At 45.2% G+C, this 22,029-nt stretch overlaps 1 protein-coding gene across 2 annotated transcripts; it reads left to right on the plus strand.

Annotated features, from left to right (window-relative positions):
* The first annotated feature begins 121 nt into the window (after nt 1–121).
* Nucleotides 122–21,938, plus strand: MCM3AP (minichromosome maintenance complex component 3 associated protein). Of its 2 annotated transcripts, none has more exons than XM_064433347.1 (28): nt 122–994; nt 1,077–1,300; nt 1,932–2,010; nt 3,262–3,409; nt 4,557–4,753; nt 5,712–5,851; nt 6,228–6,425; nt 6,638–6,906; nt 7,079–7,241; nt 7,797–7,957; nt 8,429–8,673; nt 9,457–9,647; nt 10,298–10,398; nt 11,225–11,356; nt 11,981–12,094; nt 12,243–12,395; nt 12,816–13,013; nt 13,332–13,400; nt 14,125–14,259; nt 14,663–14,816; nt 15,982–16,240; nt 16,565–16,662; nt 17,451–17,841; nt 17,962–18,219; nt 18,702–18,831; nt 19,469–19,663; nt 20,292–20,442; nt 20,550–21,938. In XM_064433347.1, the coding sequence occupies exons 1-28, from the start codon at nt 151–153 to the stop codon at nt 20,706–20,708; spliced, it is 5,556 nt and encodes a 1,851-aa protein (XP_064289417.1). In that variant the 5' UTR covers nt 122–150; the 3' UTR covers nt 20,709–21,938. The 2 variants fall into 2 exon arrangements, with proteins under 2 accessions (XP_064289417.1, XP_064289418.1); XM_064433348.1 differs by having other exon boundaries at nt 161–994; nt 20,525–21,938.
* The last annotated feature ends 91 nt before the right edge of the window (nt 21,939–22,029 follow it).

Genomic DNA, 22,029 nt, shown 5'->3' on the forward strand with positions numbered 1-22,029 from the left:
GCCGTTAATATGCCCGCCCAACGGAAGCCCCGCCCACCTAGACCACGCCCACAGCCGCGCCACAACGCTGCTCCCACCCGTCTCCCCGCCCCCACTGTTCTACTGCCCCGTAGCCCCACCCACTTTTCCACTGCACTCCGCCCTCCCCCCATGGCTAGGGCCTCTCCGCACGGCGCATGCGCGTCCCGCTCCGTTCGGCGGTCCGAGGCTGCCTCCGCAGCGATGTCGGCGCGGGGCCCGTTCCGCAGCCCGCCCTCCTTCCCGCCGCCGCTGCGCTTCGGGCAGCCCGCCGTGTTCGGCCAGGGCGGCGGCCCCGCCGGCCTCCCCTTTGCGCCCGCCGCCACCTTCGCGCCGCCCTACGCGCTGGGCCAGGCTCCGGCCCCGGCGGGGAACGCAGGATTCAGCTTCAGGCCGCCCACCAGCCTGGGCGGCTTCCCGGCCTCCAGCGAAGCGTCGGGCGGTGGCGGCGGCGGTGTATTCTCCGCTCCCGAGTTCCGCTTCAAGGCGCCCGAGAGCGCCGCCGCCTTCAAGCCGCTGTCAGGCGGTGAGGCGGAGAAGGGCCCGGCTGCCCCCGCCGCCTTTGCTTTCTCATCGTCCTTCGCCTTCCCATCTGAGACGGGCCCCGAGGCGGTGGTGGCGCGGGAACCTTTCTCGTTCTCACGTCCCGCCGCCGCTTTGGGGCGGCCGGAAGAGAGAGGTCTGAGGGTGCTGCCGGAGGATCCGGGGGAGCCGCCGTCCAAGGGGCTGAAGCGGAAGGAGGAGCGGGAGCGCTCGCCGCGGCGGGCGGCGGCGGGCGGGCGGGCTGCGGCGCCGCCGGAGAAGCGGGCGGTGATGCTGAGCCGGCCCCGCGGCGGGATCCTGTTCGGCCGCACGCTGGAGGATCTGCTGCGCAGCCAGGCTCGCGAGCAGCGGGAGCGCGGGGACGGCCCCGAGGCCGAGCGGGGACCCGCTGAGGAGCCGCCGCCGGTCGAGGCCCGGGAGCCCGCCCGAGAAGGTGGGCGGGAGTCTGGCGGGGGGCAGCCCTGCCGCCCGGGTGTCTTCCCGCTTGCTGACTGCTGTGTTCCTTCTCGTCACAGATGCGGCCCCCACCGCCCCTGCTCGCCGGAGCCGCGGCAGCGAGAGCACGGAGGGGCCGGGCGGCCTGCCAGCCGCCGAGCTGACGGTTGTCCAGTGCAAGAACATCCCTGACTACCTCAACGACAGGACTGTGCTGGAAAAACACTTTGGCCAGTTCGCAAAAGTTCGCCGGATCATGACCAGGCGCAATAAAAAAATGGCTGTTCTCCACTTTTTTGATCACGTGAGTATCAGAAGTGGCGTAACTCTTGGAAGTTTTTAGCCTAGAGAGGTCTCCAGGGATATCTTAGAGCCCCTTCCACTGTCTAAAGGGGGCTTACAATAGAGGGAAAGCAACTCTTTACAGGGACAGACTGGAAGAGGACGAGGGGAAACAGTATAAACTAAAAGAGGAATTAGATGTCAGGAAGAAATTGTTTGAAGGTGAATAGGCCCTGGCACAGGTTGCTCTGAGAAGGTGTGGCTGCCCCATCCCTGGAAATGTCCGAGGTCAGGTTGGATGGGGCTTGGAGCAGCCTGGTCTGGTGGAAGGTGTCTCTGCTCAAGGCAGGGGGCTTGTAGCTGAATGGTCCCTTCTAACCCAAACCAGTCTCTGATTCTGTGAAGAAAGACTTAAATCTGGGTGCTTGGGGTGGGTCCAGCAGTAATGCAAGCTACACTCTTGTTTGTAGAAAAGCAACAGTTCTTTGTGGAGACCAATTTAGCTGATTGCATGTAGGTCTTAAGTTATACATACAATACAGCAACCAGAATTTTTGGGGGATCAGTAAATGTTTCTCTGGCAAAAACTGCACTGTGTGTTTCGGTGTTGTGATGCCAATAGGTTTCCATGCTCTTCTTTTGTTTCCTTTCAGGCCTCTGCAGTTCTGGCCAGAAAAAAAGCGAAAGACTTGCACAAAGATATAGTAACTTTTTGGCAAAAGAAGAAAACAAGTAAGTCTGTGTTTCTAGACTACTGAATGATTTATAAATAGCGTGCCAGCTGCTCTTTTTTTCCCTGATGTGCTGAGGATGATACCTAAATTATCTCTTAGTAGGTGATATCATGGTTGAATCCTTAATGTAATATACAATAGCAATATGGGGATGTTCATCTTTGTGCTTGTGTCCAGAAGTAGGATGTTCTTTGGGGATATAAGAAAACCCAGTCTGAAATGCCTTGCTGCCTGCCACAGATCATGGACTGGGGTGTGAACTTCAGCTTTCAGGAAAAGGTTCTGAGAACCAACCTAAGAAAAGTGTCCTGAGAATCTCTGCAGTGTCTGCTGAGGTTGCTGTTCCTGTGCATCAAGAGTTAGACACTGTTTGAAACAAAAAAAGAGAGCAACCTACAGAGTTTAGAAGTGGAAAACCTGGATTCCAGACCCTGCTTGGTATTAGGGCAAGAGAAGATTGTTCAGTCCCCAGGGGAATACTTATAATGCCAAGTGCTTCCCTTTCATTAGCTCCACGAGTGCAGTGTTTGTGCCTGTGAGATCCTAGCCTGTGGGTGCTCTTCAGCTGCCAGCGCATGGATGGTTCACCTCAGCTTTGGCCAACCACAGCCTTGCCTTCCAGAAAATAAATAGCTGCTGAGTTGTCTCCCTGAGAATTAACATCTTGAAGCAGCAGCTCTAGGGCTGCCTCTTTGCCAGTGTAATTTTATCATGCTGTTATGTCTGTGGCAGCATTCCAAAATAACTGTTCTTGGAGGGCTCAAGAAATCTATCTGGTGGAAACATTGTCTCTGGAAGAAGAAATTCTCCTTTCCTGCAAGTGTTAATTCATGCCAACCTGAGTCTAAGCTTTGATATGTGAAATAAATACTTTCAGTAGGAGCACTTGGAATTGTGATTTACTCAGGTGAAATGGATTTTGTATCCCATAGGGAGTTATGACTTGTGGATTATATCGCAAACCTGAGAGAACTGTGATTCAGTTGAGGATTAGACTTCATTTACTGCTAATTACAGTTACTGCTAAGTGATATTGTCTTGAAAAATACTTATTCTTTATAGAACAATGATCTTGATAGCAATTGGTGGAAACTCGGTACAGCTCCTAGTGTAAGTTGTTGTGGAATTTTTGCATGCATGTACAAAACTGGGAGTCCTAGTTGTCATCACCACCTGCATGGGGTCAAGAAAGAGCTGTTGCTTAAACTACTTGGCAGGTACCTGGTTTCATATTTATGTGTCATTTCAGGTCCAGCAAAAAGAGAATTTTCATCCAAGGAGAAGAAAGCAGGTGAAGATGAAGGAAGGCAAAGCAGTGAAGAGCAAAGCTATCAGCATTCCCCTCTCAGAAAACCTTTAATAAGATCTTCTGCTAGCAGCGTCATGCCTGGGAGAAGGTATGTCCTCTCCTCTGGGAATCTGTCTGCCAGAAAATGGGGAGCTTGGAGAAAAATGGTGATCACTGTGTGCCAAATGTAGTGACGTTCTCTTCCGGGAGGCTGCTTCCCTTCTTTTCTGATTTGTCTGAATTAGAAGTACTCAGCTCTCACACTTTGTCAGAAGGATATTCCTAACGGCTTATTAGGGTTTTTTATTTGGTGAAAGTAAAATATTTTGTTCATAAAAGCACCCGTAGTATGAGACATGAGGGAAGCAAAAACAGGGCTGAGCCCAGCTAGGACTGAGTAGTAATGACACTGTTTGTGGTCATGATTCAATGAGCTTCTCAAGCAAGCAGTTTCTTTTGGAGGCAATTAGAGCTCTGTGGAAAGAAGGTCTCGTTTTTGGAGTAGTTTGGATCATTGTCTCACTTCAAGTGAACAGTCTTTCTGGTTCATGGCAGTCACAGAAGTGGCAAGATTGTCATCTTCGTTACAGCTCAATGGTTTGTCTAGTCTGACAAAAGTAATTTGATATGTGTAATCATATAACTATAAAATTAGTAATGTGTTATGAAGGAATCAGTATTCTTTGCTTTAAAAAGCATGTTTGTACTTGACCCTGTAAAATCTTTAAATAATCTCTGTTGCTGTAGAAAGCACATTGGGTTTGTCTCCAGCAAGCCAGTTCCTAACTTAAAATACTGCTGTGCCGTAGTGTTGCAAAATGCTACAGGACCCATCCATTTCTGTCTGCTCTATGACACTTTTAGTAGGTGCTTTTCTGTTAGGACTTTCTCCACAATGCCAGAACTCTTGGCAGCATTGTCAAGGCAGTGCTGAGATTATAACCAGATTAACTCCTTCGGCTGGTGTTAGCGCAGCACGTTGTCACGGTTTGAGGCTGGCACAATACCAGTGCCCCCATGAAAATACACTTTCCCTAGTGGCTTTTGTGAGATGTGATCAGGAGCAGAGCAAAGCAGGCTCCAACTTAGGAATAAAGGAAACAAATTTTCCTTTAAACACATCCATACATTGTTCATGTTTCCCTGTGAACAAAATACTCTTCTAAGAGGTGCTGGCATCCTAAAGAACAGTGAACTGATTAAGATCAGGGCATGTGCTAACATATTATTATTAATAGAAAAGTCTTCTGCTTTAGTTCTCCAGCAAAGAAGACTGGCCTTCGAAAGGCACTGCAGTTTGAAGCAGAGCTGTTTGATTCCAGTTCTGAAGGGCAGAGCTCAGAGGGCTTGGGAGCTTCACTGTCATCTCTCAGTAACCTGGTGGGATTGGTGGCTGAGACATCTGAAGAGAGATATAGGCTCTTGGACCAGAGGGACAAAATCATGCGACAAGGTAATGAACATAAGTTAATTGATTGTGTCATCTGCTTCTCTGCTGGAAAAAAGTGTTTGGGTCTTGTGGCAAAGCTGTTGTGATATTATGGAAATGGCTTAAAAGAGAGTTTAATGTGGAACAGTCTGTAAAATACTCTCCTAGAGTATTCTTTTCTGTATTTTTTTCTTGTAAAACACACAAAAAGACATACAGTGTCTTGTGTAAAGGGAAGGGTGGAATGTCCATCTTCTGGGAAGGAGGTCACATAGAGAGATCTGCATCTCTACAGACTCTTTAAAGAAGGTTACCCAAAGCCTTAGCTGCATTTTGTAGAACCACAGATAACAGAATTATTGGAGTTAGGAGGGACCCTAAAGCTCATCCAGTCTGACCCCCTTGGCATAGGCAGGGACACCTTCCACTATTGCAGGTTGCTTCAAGCCCCATCCAGTCTGGCCTTGAACACTTCCAGGGGTGGGGCTACTACAGCTTCTCTGAGCAACTTGTGCCAGTGCCTCTAGTATTTCTCCAAATTCAAACTATTACATAGCTGAGAATTATTTCAGGAAATGTCCTTTTATTTCACAGTGGTGATTGTAACACTTTCCATGCAGTTCTTGCAGTTTCGAAACTGATCTTATTTCTAACTTAAGATCTTATTTTTAATATTGACAGATTTCTTGTCCACTCAATGCGAAATTTTGAAATTGCTGTTCCTTAGGACAGAAAACATTGGGTGTCTTTTAAAAGCTTCAGTATTTTCAGCAAAGCTTGCAATATGTGCAATACTTGGACAGGCCTCGGAGTGGGGAGAGCCCCATCCTTGTCCATTTCTGACTATACCAAAGTTTGGGTACAGCCTTGCATGCTCAGGGCTGCTTTGGCACATCAGGGTAACAGCTTATTGTGAAGAAAAAAACCCAAAACCCAAGCGATGCTTAGTGTTTGTTCAGTTATTTCTGTGGGTTTTTTTTAGCTCGAATAAAAAGGACTGATCTTGGCAAAGCAAAAACTGTTGTTGGCACTTGCCCAGATATGTGTCCTGAAAAGGAGCGTTACATGAGGGAGACAAGAAACCAGCTCAGCATCTTTGAATTGCTTCTAGGAACTGATAAGGTATGAGATTCCCAGGATATCGATATGTCTCATGCTCATTGGAGCTGCTAGTATTGTTTAGCTGATTACAGGGGTAATTCTGGTGCAAAAATTCAGCAGGCTGTTTAATTATTGCCTTTGAATTCTGGAAAACAAGATTTGATTTTTCACTCTGTCATGTCTGTTGTTCAGTTATTGAGAACTATAGTTCTAAAGCTGAAATTACATATTGTATGTAATTATCTATAGCTATATATTGTCTTAAAGGTTATGAGTTTGAGACTAAGTCAATAGTCAGCTCCTTACTGAAGTTAAAGGCATGGGTGGGACGAAATCCTCTTTACTGCTGAGAAGTTGTACCTACTTAGGTTTTTACTCTTTTCCTCACCTCTTACAGGTGGACCATGCAGCAGCAATCAAAGAATATAGCAGGTCTTCAGCAGATCAGGAGGAACCTTTGCCCCATGAACTGAGACCCTCTGAGGTACTGAGCATGACCATGGACTATTTAGTGACAAATATTATGGATCAAGGAGAAGGAAACTACCGAGAATGGTATGATTTTGTCTGGAACAGAACTCGTGGAATAAGAAAGGTAAGCACTGTGAATGGAGGTGTTTGGTGATAAAAAGCAAAAGATCCCATCATGCTGTAAAAAAAGGAAGCAAAAAGCAATAGTTGTTGAAAAGTTTTGTATTGCAGAGGGACTCAAAGCACAGTGAAATGGGTTCTCCAGAGGTAGTGCCAGGTGACTGCTCTTCAACTAGTTTAAAAATACATGTAATGTGTTCTTTTTCATTCTGTTAGGATATAACACAGCAACACCTCTGCAACCCGCTGATGGTGTCTCTGATTGAGAAGTGCACTCGCTTTCACATCCACTGTGCTCACCACTTGTGTGAAGAGCCCATGTCCTCCTTTGATGCTAAAATTAACAATGAGAACATGACTAAATGCCTGCAGAGCTTGAAGGAGATGTATCAGGACTTAGCTAACAAGGGGATTTTCTGCAAGAGTGAAGCAGAGTTCCGAGGTTATAATGTCTTGCTAAATCTCAACAAGGGTGATATTCTCAGGTGAGAACAAGACATCATTTGTTTTCTCTCTTTATGTCTGGGAAGAATTGAGTTTAGAATTAAATCCAGACAAATTGTAATGCTCTTGATGTTAATTCCATGCTGTTACATGTTGGCTGTTGATTGTTCAGTATTGAAGCAAAAGTTTTGTCCCTGTCTTTTGTCTCCATAGAGAAGTTCAGCAATTTCATCCAGAGGTTAGAAACTCACCGGAAGTTAGATTTGCAGTTCAAGCTTTTGCTGCATTAAACAGCAACAATTTTGTGAGGTTTTTCAAGCTTGTGCAAGCAGCTTCTTATCTGAATGCCTGCCTCTTACACTGTTATTTCAACCAGGTGAGGAAAAAACGGATATTTTAAAAATTATTTAATGAGTAAGACAGTCTGGGATTTGAGGGAAAATCAGCAGAAAATTTAGTAGATATTGAGCCATAAAAATAATATTGTTACTGCTTCTTTAGAAGTGTTAAAATTTAATCAGGACCTTTCTGCTGTGATATGAAAGGCAAATGCTGAAATGCTCTTTTTTTTCCTTGTAATTGTGTACAAATAAATATTTCCCTGAAACACAATTGGGAAGCAGAGAAGCAGGCCTGAGAGTCCTGCAAAGAAATATGAGTCTGCACTTTCAGAAGACCTTGCAAGGTTTTTTTTCCTGCAGAAGAATCACTAAGGGATATACTCAAAACAAGTATCATGAAAGACGACCAGAAACTAGAAAGCATGTGTGTAGAATTTAAAAAGAAAGTTGCAACTCTAAATAATGGTTTGTGTGGCTACTTGATGACAAAGTATTAGTGTATTTAAACATGATTATCACGTTGATGGTACACTTTATAGTTTATTTTGGTTTTTTTCCTAGTAGTTATGTGGCTTTTTCTTTTCCCCCAGATTCGTAAGGATGGTCTCAAATCCCTCAATATTGCCTACACTGTGAGCACCCAGAGAAGTACAGCATTCCCCTTGGACCACCTTGTCCGCATGCTGCTGTTCAAAGACTGTGAGGAGGCAACTGATTTTATAAGTTATTATGGCCTGAGTGTATCAGATGGGTAAGTGTGAGGAAAGTGATGCCTGGGGGGGGTTAGCCTGATGTCAAGCAAAGGGGGTAATGTGGAGGAGCTACTCCTGAAGGTTGGAACCAGAAAAAGAATGGGCCAGGAACAGTGGATGGGTCTCCATAGGAGATAAGGACACAGTTCTGCTTCATGGGAAACTGGCATTATAGTGATGCCTGTAGGGTGGGATGAAGCTGAACATTGCAAACCAACTGTTAGAGGATGTTGGAGGACAGCAGTTCGCAGATAAGTGTCTGCCATGAAAATCCATGCATTATAAGGTGTGTTCATCCAAACTTGGAATTTCGAAAGACTGGGAAAGGAAAAAAAAACCTTGAGGATGCCATTTGGTCATCTGTTCCTGTCAACATCCTGTTTCGAAACAATGAGTTTGAGAATTGAAAGCCTGTAGGTTACTGGAGCTTTGTGGACGTATGCCTGGTTGTTACTTTTGTTTTTCCCCAGTGGTTACGTGGAGCTGAATCGCTCAGCTTTCCTGGAGCCGGACGGATTACCCAAACCACGGAAATCCCGGTTTGTCAGCCAGAAGCTCACTGTCTCTGTTGGCGAGGTTGTGAACGGGGGGCCCTTGCCCCCAGTGCCCCACCATGTGCCTGTGTCCAGCTTCAATGGGCAGAACAAGTACATTGGTGGAAGCACCTCTGTGGATCAGGCCAGCAGTAGCCAAAAACCCAGTGTGGAAGCAACAGGTGAGAGCAAACCTGCGTTTTAGGTATTGCTCAGAATACACTCTCGAGGCAGAAGCTGTTTGTGGCTCAGAGATTGAAACTGCATGGCAATTTAGATGAAATGAAAGGATTAGAATTTAAATCACAAGAGAATTAGAGAATGGTTTGAGTTGGAAGGCACCTTGAAGCTCATCAAGTTCCAACACCCAACATGGCAGAGGCACCTTCAACTAGACCAGGTTGCTGAGGTGTGTTTATGTATCTGTAAAAGCCATGACAACCTGTTTAATAAAATGTATTTCCCAATTCAAGAAATTCTCTATTGAGCCAAATTTTGCCAACATAAGTGAAATAATAAAATGTTTGACTACTTCAGAAAATCAACTTTCCTTTTCAGTTTGCACAGTTTTTATTTGCAGCTGTTTGTTGGCTCTGTGTGTATAAACATGTCAGTTTTCAGGTTAGCTGAATGTGTGCTTTTCTGTCGTTGCTGGAAAGGATACACACAGATAGTGCATGTAGGTGCCAGATGTGCCTGACTTAAAACAGTTGCTTTGTTGGAAATACATGTGCTTGGTAATGGGGGTAATGTGCAATTAAATGTTTAAATGTTTTGTATAAAATATTCATAAATGTAAATTAATTTCTATGATATATTTATAACTTTAAGGCAACAAACTGCTCTTATGGGTTTATTTTATGACCTGCTGAGTTTTATCAGACAGGCCAGTTTTTTGAAGATAAAATTTGCTTCTGTTTGTGACTGATCTGGTTTCCTTAATTTTTCTCCTTTTCCCTCCCAAGAAGGAAGAGTGGAAAGCAGAGGGGTGGATTTGGAGGCCACAGCAGTGAGAATCCAGTCCCCATCTCATCTTCTGCCCTCGCTGTTGCCTCGTCAGCTGGTGCCAGTCTTGCCCTCTGCTCAGCCCATCTCCCAGCCTGCTGCACAGCCTGAGCCTCCCCCTTCAAAGCCTCAGCCTGGCTACTCAGACGAGGTAGGGAAATCTAAACCCATCAGGAAATATTTGGGAAATATCTGTGAAATATAACAAAAGGTAACCACGTTCTTAGGTATTTAATTTTTCTGGAACATGCACGTATCAAATGAGACATGACAAAAGTTTCTTGCTGTAGGTACATGACCATTAATGCTGGGTCTTGAATGTGTACCCTGTCTACCTGTGCTGTTTTTGTCCCTCCCACACAAGTTTTTGTATGCTGATGCTGAGCCAGTCTCAGAGTGTCTCATTGCTTTGTACAGTACAGTTGTCATATTCTACCAAGATAATGGCAAATTTCAGTGAAGGGTAGACTAGATAATTTGGAATTAAATTAGCTGGATTTAGAATGGAAGTCTAAAGTAAGAAAATAGGAGTCTCTCGGTTACGGTTTCCTGAATTGATTTGCCCATATTTAGTACAAAAATCTGCTTTTGTTACTGGACTGTTACTAACCTTTTAGTTACGTTTAAATAGTCTGAAGTTTTCAGGCTGTTGTGTTTGGTTAAGTTGGCTCAGTTTGTAAGCAGAAATACAGGTGCTGCTGTGAATTACAGTCAGTTAAGGAAGGCTGGAGAACCTTACTCTCAGTTTGCTACTGAGAAGGACTACACCTTGTTTCAGCTGCTTCCTCTGCTGTGTTGCAGGACATTGCCGAAGTGGCGGACGGGCTTGTGCATGATGTCCTCAAAGGAGAGTGCAGAGAAGTGGGCAGAGCAGGAGCAGCTTACGTGGCTGCTGCTATCTGGTAAAGAGCATTTCTTGCAGGTTCTCCTGGAGTCTGTCACCACAGTTGCCCCTTGTCATAGCAGCACCATGTGTGAAGATGGTAAAACTAAGCACTGCCAGGTCTGTGATGGAGACTGTGTTACTGATGCAGTGGAAGGGAAAGCAGACCTTTCTTCAGATGTCTCACACATCCCAGCTCTAGCCTTAAGGGAAGGCTGACCCAACCCTCTGGAAGCGTTGCCTGGTTAGAAACCTCTGTCATGGAAGGGAAGGTGCCTGAAGGGGGAAGAGGATCAAGTCCAGATCTGGCTGCTTCTCTGCTTCTGATACATTTCCTCTCCAGGGCAGTTGGTAGAATCACAGATGTGGGATGTGACCCAAACAGTTGTTGTTCCAGTGCTGTTTGAATGGGGATAGCTGACCCAGGCTGACCATTCCCTGTGATGTCATGGTCAGCAATAGAACTGGTTTAGAGGAAGAGGTTGGAGAGTTGTGGCTTTCAGGGTGGACATTGATTGAGTACTGTCTGGGTATTGCTCTTCCCATGGGAAGTGATGACTGGCTGCATTTACTTTGCTTGATGGGGGAGTGGGGGTTTTGCCTTTCTGTATTACAGTGTGTGTTTATTTCCATCCATGAGTTTTCCTTTTTTCTTCCTACTTTCTTCCCTGTCTCAGTGTGGGGAGGGAGCCAAGAACACACACACAGTATCAGTGTGTGTGTTTATGGCTAATGGCTGGAGTCAGCCCACCTTAGAGAGCAAGGTGTGGCTGAGAAAAGTGTAGACCTGAGGCTTTGAGTGGAACAATTCTGCCTTTGAGAAGAGATTTGCTGTTTCTGCACAGTGTCTCAGAGGCCACCATTGAGGAACTTGTGACTGAGGTGATGGGGGAGATCCTCAGAGAAGTGGCTGGGAACATGCTCAGTGCGGAAAGACAGCGTGTTCAGGAGGAGCAGCGCAGAGTGGAGGAGGAGAGGTGAGGCACTGCTTTGGCTGTGGGGCACAGTGGGCTGGGTAGACCCGAGACAATATAAGGACAGCTGGTGCCAGCCTGAGTCCTTGTGTCTCTGCTCAAGGCCCATGTCTTTCTGCCATGATGGCAGAACAGTCTCACCTTGAACTTCCCTGGGATTGTACAGGCAGGGCTCCCCTCTCCATTTTCAGATGATCTGCTGGTTAGCATTTTGGTTGCCTCAGAGCCATGGTGAAAATGGTGGGTGGGAAATTTAGGAAATTTTATTTACCCAGAGCTTCCGGAGAGGGACGTGCATCTGCTGTATGCAGGAGCTTTTCCTTCTGAGTGAGCTACTTGTTTGTAGCTCAATGGGATAAGACTAAATAGAATCTTAGAATAGTTTGGTTTGGAAAGGACCATAAAGATCATCTAGTTCCAAGCCCCAGCCATGGGCAGGAATGCCACTCACTAGATCCGGTTGCTTAAGGTGTTTTTAAGGGAAACCTGGCTCCATGCAAAGCTGTTTATTTAGAAACCAGATAGTGGGAAATAATTTTAGGCAAATTAGCTGTTTGACACTGCATGTAGTGCATGTGTAACTAAGCAGCAGGTTTGCTAATGTAAATTTTTTCTTTGTCCTTCCAGGCAAAAGCAGGAAAGAGAAGAGTTAATAAAGCAGTTGAGCCAGTTGCTGTGTATGGAATTAATGGAAGAAGTAATAAAGGAGAGTGTTAAAGAAGCTTCAGTCAATGAATTAAGGTATGAACAATGTGCTGCATGCTGTAGTTTGCTTTCCCAAGGGTTTCCTAAATGTCATGGATTTCCCTGTTTGCATCTCAACCCACTGAATTGGCATTTGCTGGAGGTCTTCACCTTAGCAGTCTTGGTTTGTTTTATTTGGAACCAGATGCGCCTTAGAAAGAGACCGGCAAGCCCGGATTGCCCGGTGTTCAGAAGAAGTGTGTGGCCACTTCATGGAGCTCTTTCTGGAGGATGAGATTTTCCAGATTGCCAAGGAAACTCTTCAGAAGCTCCAGTGTTTCTGCAAATACTTACAGCGGTGAGTTACCACCCTGGGACATGGCTGCTTTACTTGGGAGCATTGGCGTGCAGCAGTTAACAGAGATGGAGCTACCACTGTCTGGTTGTGTTCTTTCTGAGACAGTTTTTTCTGTCTTATGTCCTTGATAAGGGTAGACCTTACAGTCTTAGTACCAGCCTCTGCTAAATTACTGTACGTGGGGAGGGGATCACATCTTGTTGTAGTCAGGTAATGATCTTGGTAGGAGATTCCAGCTTCATTCTGTCTAGAAACTTGTAGTAGTTTATCCTTGTGTTGTTTCTGCTGATCACTGGTTTTCCTGCCCATATGCTCAGTGTGTTATTGTTGTTGTGGTGGTGTTCATTTTACAAATATCTGGTGACAGAGGTCTGCAGAAGAGTTCATGAATGTGACCTATTTATCTGTTCTTTTCCAAAGGTGGAGGGAAGCAGTGGTAGCTCGGACAAAGTTGAAACGTCAGATGAGGGCATTTCCAGCTGCTCCCTGTGGCTTGGACTCCAAACATCAACTGAAAGCACTGTCCCCCAGTGCAGAGTGGCCTATAGCCATGGAGAACTTGTGCAAGAGATTTGTAAACCTGGGGAATGGAGGAAAGCTAGGAATCTCTTGCACGAGGTAAGGGATATTTCCAGTGGCATCAGTAGGAAATTGAGTTGATTTTTGGAAGATAAGTTACCAAAAATTCTTTCATTGTGAATGTTATAGTGGGTTTGCAGAACTGTTTATTCTTAAATAGCTTCCAAAATACTTTCTCCATAAATGTCATGACTAAGACTGAATATCAAAATAAATACTTCTGTTAACAGCAATATTCTGAGGCCTCTGTAGTATTTCCCAGGCTTCAGTGTTCTTAGATTTGTTTAAAGTATGTGTTTATACACATACTTATATACATGCACATAAAATATACAGCCAAGAATATTTCATTTCCAGATTGAACTTGCTGAGAAACAAGACAGTGCATGAAATCAAAGTTCAGCATTTCTACCACCAGTTGGTAAGGTAGGCTGGAGTTTGGTTCTTGTTTTCTTTAGAAGCAAGCTGCAGCAGATGAGCCAGAGATACCAGAAGTGGCCAGAAGGTATGGCTAACCATGCCCGAATGTCTGCTTGCAGCCTTGCTTCTGGGGGTATTTTGGAATAAGGGGAACTGGAAGGTCATAGAAGAATCATAGGATGGTTTGGTTGGAAAGCACCTTAAAGATAATTTTGTCCATTCCATCCCCCTGCCATAGGCAGGGACACCTTCCACTAAATTAATGAAAGTGTTGGGTCAGATGATCCTCCTGGGTGTAATTTTAAGGATTTGATGGGTATTATGGGGTGTGACCTGGTACCTGGATGGGATGGGGCCTGGGATGGGCTATGGGGGTAGAGGAGTAAGTGAGCTGTCAGTGACCTGGACTGTGCCAAGAAAATATTGATTGAGATAATTGAACTGCAGCAGAAGGTCTGGCTTCCCATGGCTCCTCATGCTTTCCAGTAGCCTGGGTGTGTGTTGGATCAGTGTGGAAGTGAAGCAGTACGCATGTGCTCCTGAAATCCCCAGAGTAAGGCTCATGTGTCAGGTTTAGCAGCAGCAGTTCTGAAGGATGAGGAACAGATCCGAAGAATTAACTGGTCAATACACTACAGTATTGTTACTAGTTCAGCGCAAGACAGACATTCCTCAACTGGCAAAGAGCCCTGGGGTGGATCTTTTACCAGTTCTTTTGTCTCTCTTTAAGTGATTTAGCTTGGACTCCCCTGGATCTTGTCTCGTTAATCACGGAACATATTCCAGTTCAACAAGAACAGATTTTTTGGAAGGCGCTCTTGGTTTTGCCCAGTGATGATGAATATTCCAAGGATGATCCCAGTAGGTATGTTGAAGAGTTGGTTGCTGGGTCCCTTTCTCAAACAGGTCAGACTTCTTTTATTAAGGTAGAAGAAGATTAGTAGTACACAGTCCTTGATGTAATTTTGCCTGTACCATGTCAGGTTTCTAGCTTTTTTTTTCCCTCCAGAGTACTCTAAACAATATAGCTGTAATTTATTATAGTGATCTGAATTTTTTAACACTGTTGAATTCCTTTTGCTAATACTGAAAACAAAATCTTGATAGATAATTTCATTAAAATTTATAGCTATTTATTAGGTCTATTTATCATAACCTAAATGTATAGGATTATGATAGATTGTGGTATCTTAGAGGTGCTGATACTAAAACCCTAAAATGCCAGTTTCAACAACAAAACCCCCAAAGCCCTATTTTTTGTTTCCTAGGATACTGATGGATTGGCTGAAAGCCAAGTTTATGGGACACAGAAACTGTGAGAAAAATGCTTCACATACAGAAGGCAAAATTCAAACACTGACATTATTTAGTTCTCCTGGCATGCAGGGGAACAGAAGCATTAAAGTCAGTGTGTGTATAAAGGTAGGTGAGAAAATTCTATGATATCTAAGAGGCCATAAAAGAAGGGTGGGCTTTTTTCCAGTGGATATTGTGTCCTGTCAGATGGAAGGAGATAATACTGGGAGGGTGCATTGGTTTGAAAAGACAGGTGTCCGCTAAGGAAGGCAGGAGCCTCCCTTGAAACAGAAAATGCAAACCCCCTCTCTCTGAATTAATGTAATTTTGGAATTAAGAGGCTCTCGGGCAAAGATTTGGGAGTAGTAATAACAGTTCTGTATTAGGAGAAAAGAAAATACAAAAATAAAAATGCAGTAATACAAAACAACACTGACAGAGTCAGAATATGACCTGACACCCTGTTGGTCATCCCGTGGGGCACTGGTAGCAGTCCCATTAAATGGTGGCTGCAGTCCTCCTGGAGTGACAGGTGTGGTTCTGTTGAAGCAGTGATCCTGTAGAAGGGTGGAGTTTTCTTCTGAAGATCCAGTGGTAGTGTAGATTGGTCTGGTCTTCCTCTGGGAATCCAGTGAAGAAGAAAGCTGCTCCTCTGAGAATCCAGTGGGAAAAGCCTGACTGTGGTGTTCCAAATCTCAGATTATATCCAGGTAGGAATGTTTGGCTCCTCCCCCTGAGCGGAGCATCTCCCAGTGGGATGATGAGGTAATTTTATCAGTTATGCAGTGACACTCAGCAGCTCATTAGCAGAAGATATTTCCCCGAGGGAGGATTGGTTTGTGGAAGAGATCAAGAAAACTGCCCTGCCTAGTTTTAACAGGTGGTCGAATTAACAGAAGATAACACCCCAGGTCTAACAGATGGAAATAGAGTAAAAACCCCCAGCCACATCTTGCATTTCCAACCTAAGACAGAGGGATAGGGTTGTTGAAAAGGTCTGAAAAAGATGGAGTTTTTTTCTTTGTTTTCAATCGGCTGAGAAATACCTGTAATAGTAGAACCTGAATCATCAATTCATGGTCCCAAAGCAGGTGCTGAAGGGCACTTCTGTGCTCAGCTTACCTATCAGATGCATCCATGTTGGCCTCACAACAGCTTGTTGTCTTTGGTTGTGTAGAGCTCCTGGAAAAGGATGTCAAAGCTGAATGGCAGTGACAATAAACTGCAGATTTTGCTGTGGAAATAGCTCTGTTTAGCTACATTATTGTTGTCATCTTTGTTGCCTGTCTAGGTGGCACATGGTGCACTCTCTGACTCAGAGCTTGATTTGGCTGAGACACAAAAGGACTTGCTTGGGACCAGTGGCCTTGTTCTTCTCCTGCCCCCCCGAGTTAGCAGTGAAGATGTTGCAGAAGATGATGTTTACTGGCTTTCAGCTTTGCTGCAGCTGAAACAGCTGCTTCAGGCGAAACCTTTCCACCCCATAGTTCCCTTGATGGTTCTAGTCCCCAGTCAGAAAGAAGAGGCTGTGGAGAAAGAAGTAGAAGATGGTATGTAATTGTTTTTGTGTCTTGAAACAATGAATGTTCAGGGCTGCCTGAATTAGAAGCGTTGTGACTAGTGCAGCCTCTTAGTTACAGTTGAAGCAAGAGGCTGTGAAGTACAGCACATTCCAAAGCTTTCCTAAAAATCTTGAGGCCTTAAGAGCTCACCAGTTGTGGCTTCCAGTTTTCTTTCACACACAGTATTTGATCCTAAGAGTCTGTGGGCAGAGATGGAGGGGAGCAGCAATGCAGTGAATGTAATGCAGAGCATGTGGCCCAAGGACATGTGTTCTTACTCTGTGTACATGATGAATTTTTTTATTTATTAAGGTTTGATGCTTCAGGACTTGATTTCAGCCCATCTTATTTCAGACTACACGATTGTAGAGCTCCCAGGCTCTGTCAATGACTTAGAAGGCACCAGAAGGGTAAGAATAGCAAGATGCAGGAATTATTTTCCCTTTTTTATGACTGTTCTATTTTCACTGACCAGAGGTCAGTGGCATTTCCTACAAGGAAAAAAAAAAAAAAAACCTGAAAACTGCACTGAGACCAAAATTCATGGATTACCTAAACCCACTCCTGTCTGCCCTGCCTGTGTTGCTGCCCAACAGAGGACTTCTGGTGGTGGGTAAACCATTTTATCCTTAAGCTCTTAGTCCTGAGATGCTGAAGACCCTTTGTAGCTGTTCTGGTTGCTGTGAGATCATCCAGAGTTATCCCATCTTGGTGGATGGGACTGAGATGCCTCTATTGAGATGCCTCATGTTCTGTACAGGAATACGATCATACAGATCTCTCACTGACAAGCCTGGCGTGATGCTCCCCCACAAACCCTCACAACTTAGGTCTGCACTTCAAGGACTGCCACGATCTGACATGATGTAGTCACCCTGGGCTAATTTCTGTGAATCTGTCCAATTTTTCCTGGATAAGTTTTCAACAACCCCAGCATGCTGCAGCAGGGAATTCTACTGCATACCTGTATCTCATGTGAACAGCCTCTTTGTCTGTTCCTGAGCTTGCTGTGTGGAAATTAACTTTGTGGTCACCTAGCTGGAGAATTATTGTTGTAAATATAAGTATGATGATACCTGATTTATTTGCCTTTTTCTGCATATTCTCTTGGAGAATGTTATTCAAACTTAGGGTTGAATCCTTTGTGTCCCGATCACTGCAGAGCAGTTTCTAGCCCTCCCTCTTTTGTGTGTCGTAGGTCTCTGCAGCTGTGGGCTGGCTGGTGTCGCAGTGTCCTGCCTCTCTTGAGCTCTGCAGCCAGACCCTTCAGGAGTACATTGAGGATGGGATTGTTGGAGAATTTGGCAAGCGTTTCTACCATGACTGGAAGGAGAGGCGGTTAGCTGGACTGCCATCCCAGGAGCCTGGGGTCATCATAGAGCTCTACAACAGTGTGCTGCAGTTCCTGTCAGATGCGGCATCCTCAGAGCACTTTTGTGACTTGTCTTGGCCTGTCACAGAGTTTTCAGAAGCAGGGGGTAACAAGGTGTTGCCCCACCTGCAGTGGAACATGCCAGATCACCTGGCTTGGCTGAAGAAGGCTGTGCTGTCCTTCCAGATCCCATACTTAGATCTGCCTCCTTTAGGTGGTAGGTACTTCACGCTCCAATATCTTATTGGCAGCACGTTGTTCTCCAAGATGTGCCTCGTGCAGTGTTGGTTATGTCACAAATTCTTGAAATTTACTTTGGGGTTTTTTTGTTCCACAGCTCCTTGGCGTCCTGTTTGCCACATGATTTTTCAGTATATCTCTCAGATTACAAGTTCTTCCCACACTCAACCACTGATCCAGTCCCAGGTGGAGAATCTGCTGAGCAAAACTTACCAAAACTGGAAAACCAGAACAGCTGGGAACTCTGATGAAGATGGACCTTCTGTTGATGAGATCCCTTGGGATTGTATCTTGGCAGTCTGTATTGATCATAAACTGAGAGACTGGAAACCACCCAAACTGCCTGTTGCTCCAGGTATTGTATCCTCCTGCGGCATGGATGATGCTTCTTTTGTGATGGTATTTAATACATTGCCAGTGGTGCCTTTCCATATGGCAGCAAGTGATGTGTAGCAGGGAGGCAGCTGTGGTCCTGCTATGTTCTGCATGTGTCTTCCCTTTGGAGCATGTATTTAGTATTGGCTATGGCTTGACTTGATCCTGTGACTACAAATGTGGCTCTGGTTAGAGTCTTTCAGCCCTGCCCTCCCAATGGGAGAGGGTTTGAATCAAGCAAAAGCCAAGAGTTACCCTTCAGAAGCTGTGTCAGCAGGGAGGGCAGGCTGCCGCAGTTAATTATCACTTCTGTTGATTAATGAAGCTTGTCCCAGACTGTTTGAAATCTGTTTGGAAGTGAACAATTGCTCTTGCCCCAAATTGCCTTTTTAATAATGAGCATTTCTTCTGAAGGAGAAGACCTGTGCAAATTATAAACGTTGGGTTTGGGTTTATTCACAGAAGCTGTAAGCAAAGATGGTCAGATTCGTGTGTACTTCTTCAAGGAGCATTTAAAGAACTACACTGTGCCTTTCTCATGGGATCAAGCCAGGCTGCGGACACAGGAGGACATCCGTCAAGGCCACGAGAGGTGAGGTGGCCTGCACGGTGCTGAAGAGTAGCATTTGGTATCCTCCCAGATCCTGCTTGTGTACATGTCCCTAAAATGATGTACAAGGCTGTGCTGAAACAGAGTAGGAAGTGGATTTCATTTGTACAGAGTTACTCAGCTCTCAGAGAAATGGATTGCTTGGGGAGTGCTGAAAGTGTAGAAATTAACTTCTGCTAAAAAAAAAAACCCTGCTGCTGAGGCTTTGAAGTTGTGCAAAGCATGGCGAGAAAACAATGTGATTCTGAGAAAATGGTAGGTTGAGGGAGAAGGATGCCTTAGAGCTGTGTGGCATTAAAGTGTTTGAGATGTCAATTCTAGCTCACTTCCCTAGCCATGTTCAGATGGAAGCCACTCTCTTCCCTCTTGGCAGCTTAGCTGCAGCTGTGCTGTGTAATGGGTGATGTTTGGGGTGAATCCTATGCTCCTGTCAGATTAGTTCCCCTCTAATCCCATGCACAGGTGGTGCTGTGTTGGATCCTGGCACAGGGCTTTATTTCTCAAAATGATCACTTCTCACTCCCTGCTATTTCCAGGCTTCAAGCTAAGAGGAAAAAATCAACACACTCCTACCAATTCATATGGTTTTTGTTTATTGGTCTTTTTCTCCCCTCTTCAGATCAAAGATAAAATCTCCCAAGTCTTTTAAGAAACCCTGCAGTATCTCCATGGTGCCAGGTCAGTATGGCTCTGGCATGAGCATGCTGCCAGGTCAGGAAGTGAGCATTCCCAGCACAGATGAATTCAGAGACACGTCCTTGGCCCAGGAGCGTCTGTTGTCACAGTTGCAGCTGGAAAAAATAGAAAACAAGAGGTAAGTTCCCAGAGCAGCATCTTTTCCTTGCAGCTTCAGCCCAGAGTTGTAAACAGGTTGTAACTTGTATGGAATAGGAATTTAAACTGTGCTAGAAAAGAGCCCTGACTGTCTCAAGTTCCATCAAGCACATCAAGGCAGTTCCCTACTATTTTCTTCTTGCATCAGGGGAACAGCCCAGGATGGTAGAAATTCTTGGAGTTGTCAGGAATGGTTGGAAACTCTGTGGTCAGTCACACCACCAGAACTGAAGCAGTACAGTGTGTACAGTGCTCTGTGTGGCCCCCAGTGTCATAAATGTCTATAAAGTCCTCTCTGGGATGTCAGTTTGTAGCAATGCAGATCACAAAGATGAAGAACAGCTTTGAGGTTGGTCCAAGAGGTTTTTGTCTCTTCTGCCTTTCCATAAGTTGAGTCTTTTCAGTCTGTGTGTTTCCTCTCTGTACCACAGTCCTCTGTGATGAATTTTGATAGCTGCAGTGGGGCATATCAGTCTGTTTTGAATATGGCTGTGGAGATCAGATTCTTCTGAATCCAGAAAACCTCTCGCTGTAATACACTGGTTACAGTAACAAACAGGGACAAAGCCAGGCTGCATCTGACCCATGCTCTTGCCCTTCCCATTCAGGTTTGAAGAGCAGCTGCACCGATATCTAGCTGAGGATATGGAGCCCCTTGGGGATCTCCTGGGTCTTCCTCTCTACCTCCCTCAGTCTCTGCTCTCCACCCCAACTGCCACTTGCCCCTTGGTGAAGAGTCCCATGTCAGCTGCCCAAGAGGTAAGAGAAGGCTAAGCTAAACTAAAGCTCTGAGGAGTGCAGTAGCTGCAAAACCTGTAGTGGGAATTACCTTGGGAGAAAGTCTCATCTCATTTCCTTCTGCCCAGGCTGGGAGTCAGGAGGGACACAAGGTTCCAGAGCTGGAGCAAAGCTCTGCGCTGTCGGACAGACTCAAACACCTGCAGCAGCTCCTCAGCGCTACCAAGGAGGCTGAGGCTGCCTCTGAGCTCCACCTCTCTGCTCTGGTGGACATGGTGGACATTTGAGCCAAGCTGAGACATAGAAACTCAGGAAAGAAGTCCAGGTCCAGGTGGTTGAACAGATGCACTCCTGGGCATGTTGCAGAAGAAGCAAGTGTTCTCCTGGGATGAGAACATGGAGCAGCCATGGAGCCTGGGCCCTTCTCACATGGCTGCGGCGCTTGCATGTCATGGATGACCTGGGACTCCCTCCTTTTCTGCTCTACAAGCACAGAGATGAGTCAAATGCTTTTTCTTGGAAGGCCTTAATTGACAGTGGTGGTTTTTCTTTCTCCTAGCTCTCATTGTGGGTACAGGTTCAGCTGTAAGGTAGCACAGGCCCCTGGGAACATTGGAGCAATTGCTGTCCATAGCCACAGTCCCTGAAATGTTATGTCAGTCTGTGCTTCCTTCATGCAGGAACTGCCTTGCAGCAGCACTGTGGTTTGAAATTCCTGTTCTGTTTCCAGCAATGTCAAAACAGTCATTCTCAAGTTGGAGCAGCACTTGGCCATGATTTTTGTACTTCGTGTTGCTCAGTGCAAATCCAGAAGGATTTTTGTTGTTCTGGCCCCAAGTTCTACTTTATTCCATGCTTTCAGCATTAAAAATAGCTGAGGTGCTTATTCCACAGATTCCATGTCATGCTGGAAAACAGGATGCTTCCTTCAGTAAAAGATATGGAGAAACCATTTTCCCCTTTTTTTTTTGGAAGAGCAAATAGCCTGCATTCTCCAGCATTTAAAAACCTTTGGAAGTTGAAGGCAGTGTGTACTTCTATACAGTTCATCTTTTTCTTAAAAAAATCAGCCGGTTTTTCTCAAATGGAGCCTTCTGCCAGGTTGAATACAAATTACATAAACTGATTACCTTGCCTGCCCAACCCAAGATGAAATCCTCAGTAGTCTGAAACCGTCAATTGCCTTCCAAAAAGTAATTTTACAGTTTTTTAAAATAGCATTGCATTTGTAGTATTTTCTCTTAAACCCAAAATAGCAATAGTAACTTAATGCTAAGTTTAAATAAATTTAAATTCGAAGGAGTGTGCTTTAAGGCTGATCCTGCTCCATGTGCTTTTGTTGGGCTTAGTTTGTTGTTTAACTGGTTCCATGTGAAGGGAAGCCTGTGCCCTGCTTTTGATGTTCTCACTTTATGTGAAATTCATCTGTCAAAACCCATCAGAGCTGTGAGAGTGTGGCTTATACTATTTGCTGTAAATTGTGTTTTGTACCTAATAAAATTTTCGGTGGCTTGAAAGGTGCCTCATTTTTCTGTAAAAGGTCAGGGTATGGGATGCTCTCGAGCAGGAAGGGAGGCTGCTGTCTGTTACCCAGGGGGTGTTAGTGTA

This window comes from Passer domesticus, chromosome 10 (assembly GCF_036417665.1).
Source record: "Passer domesticus isolate bPasDom1 chromosome 10, bPasDom1.hap1, whole genome shotgun sequence".
Lineage (NCBI taxonomy): Eukaryota > Metazoa > Chordata > Aves > Passeriformes > Passeridae > Passer > Passer domesticus.

Coding starts and splice junctions, on each gene's coding strand:
- MCM3AP (XM_064433347.1), top strand. CDS start 151: ATGGCTAGGGCCTCTCCGCACGGCGCATGCGCGTCCCGCTCCGTTCGG. Junction 5,852..6,227: donor TGCTTCTAGGAACTGATAAG/GTATGAGATTCC, acceptor CACCTCTTACAG/GTGGACCATGCAGCAGCAAT. Junction 16,241..16,564: donor GGAGAAAGAAGTAGAAGATG/GTATGTAATTGT, acceptor TTATTTATTAAG/GTTTGATGCTTCAGGACTTG.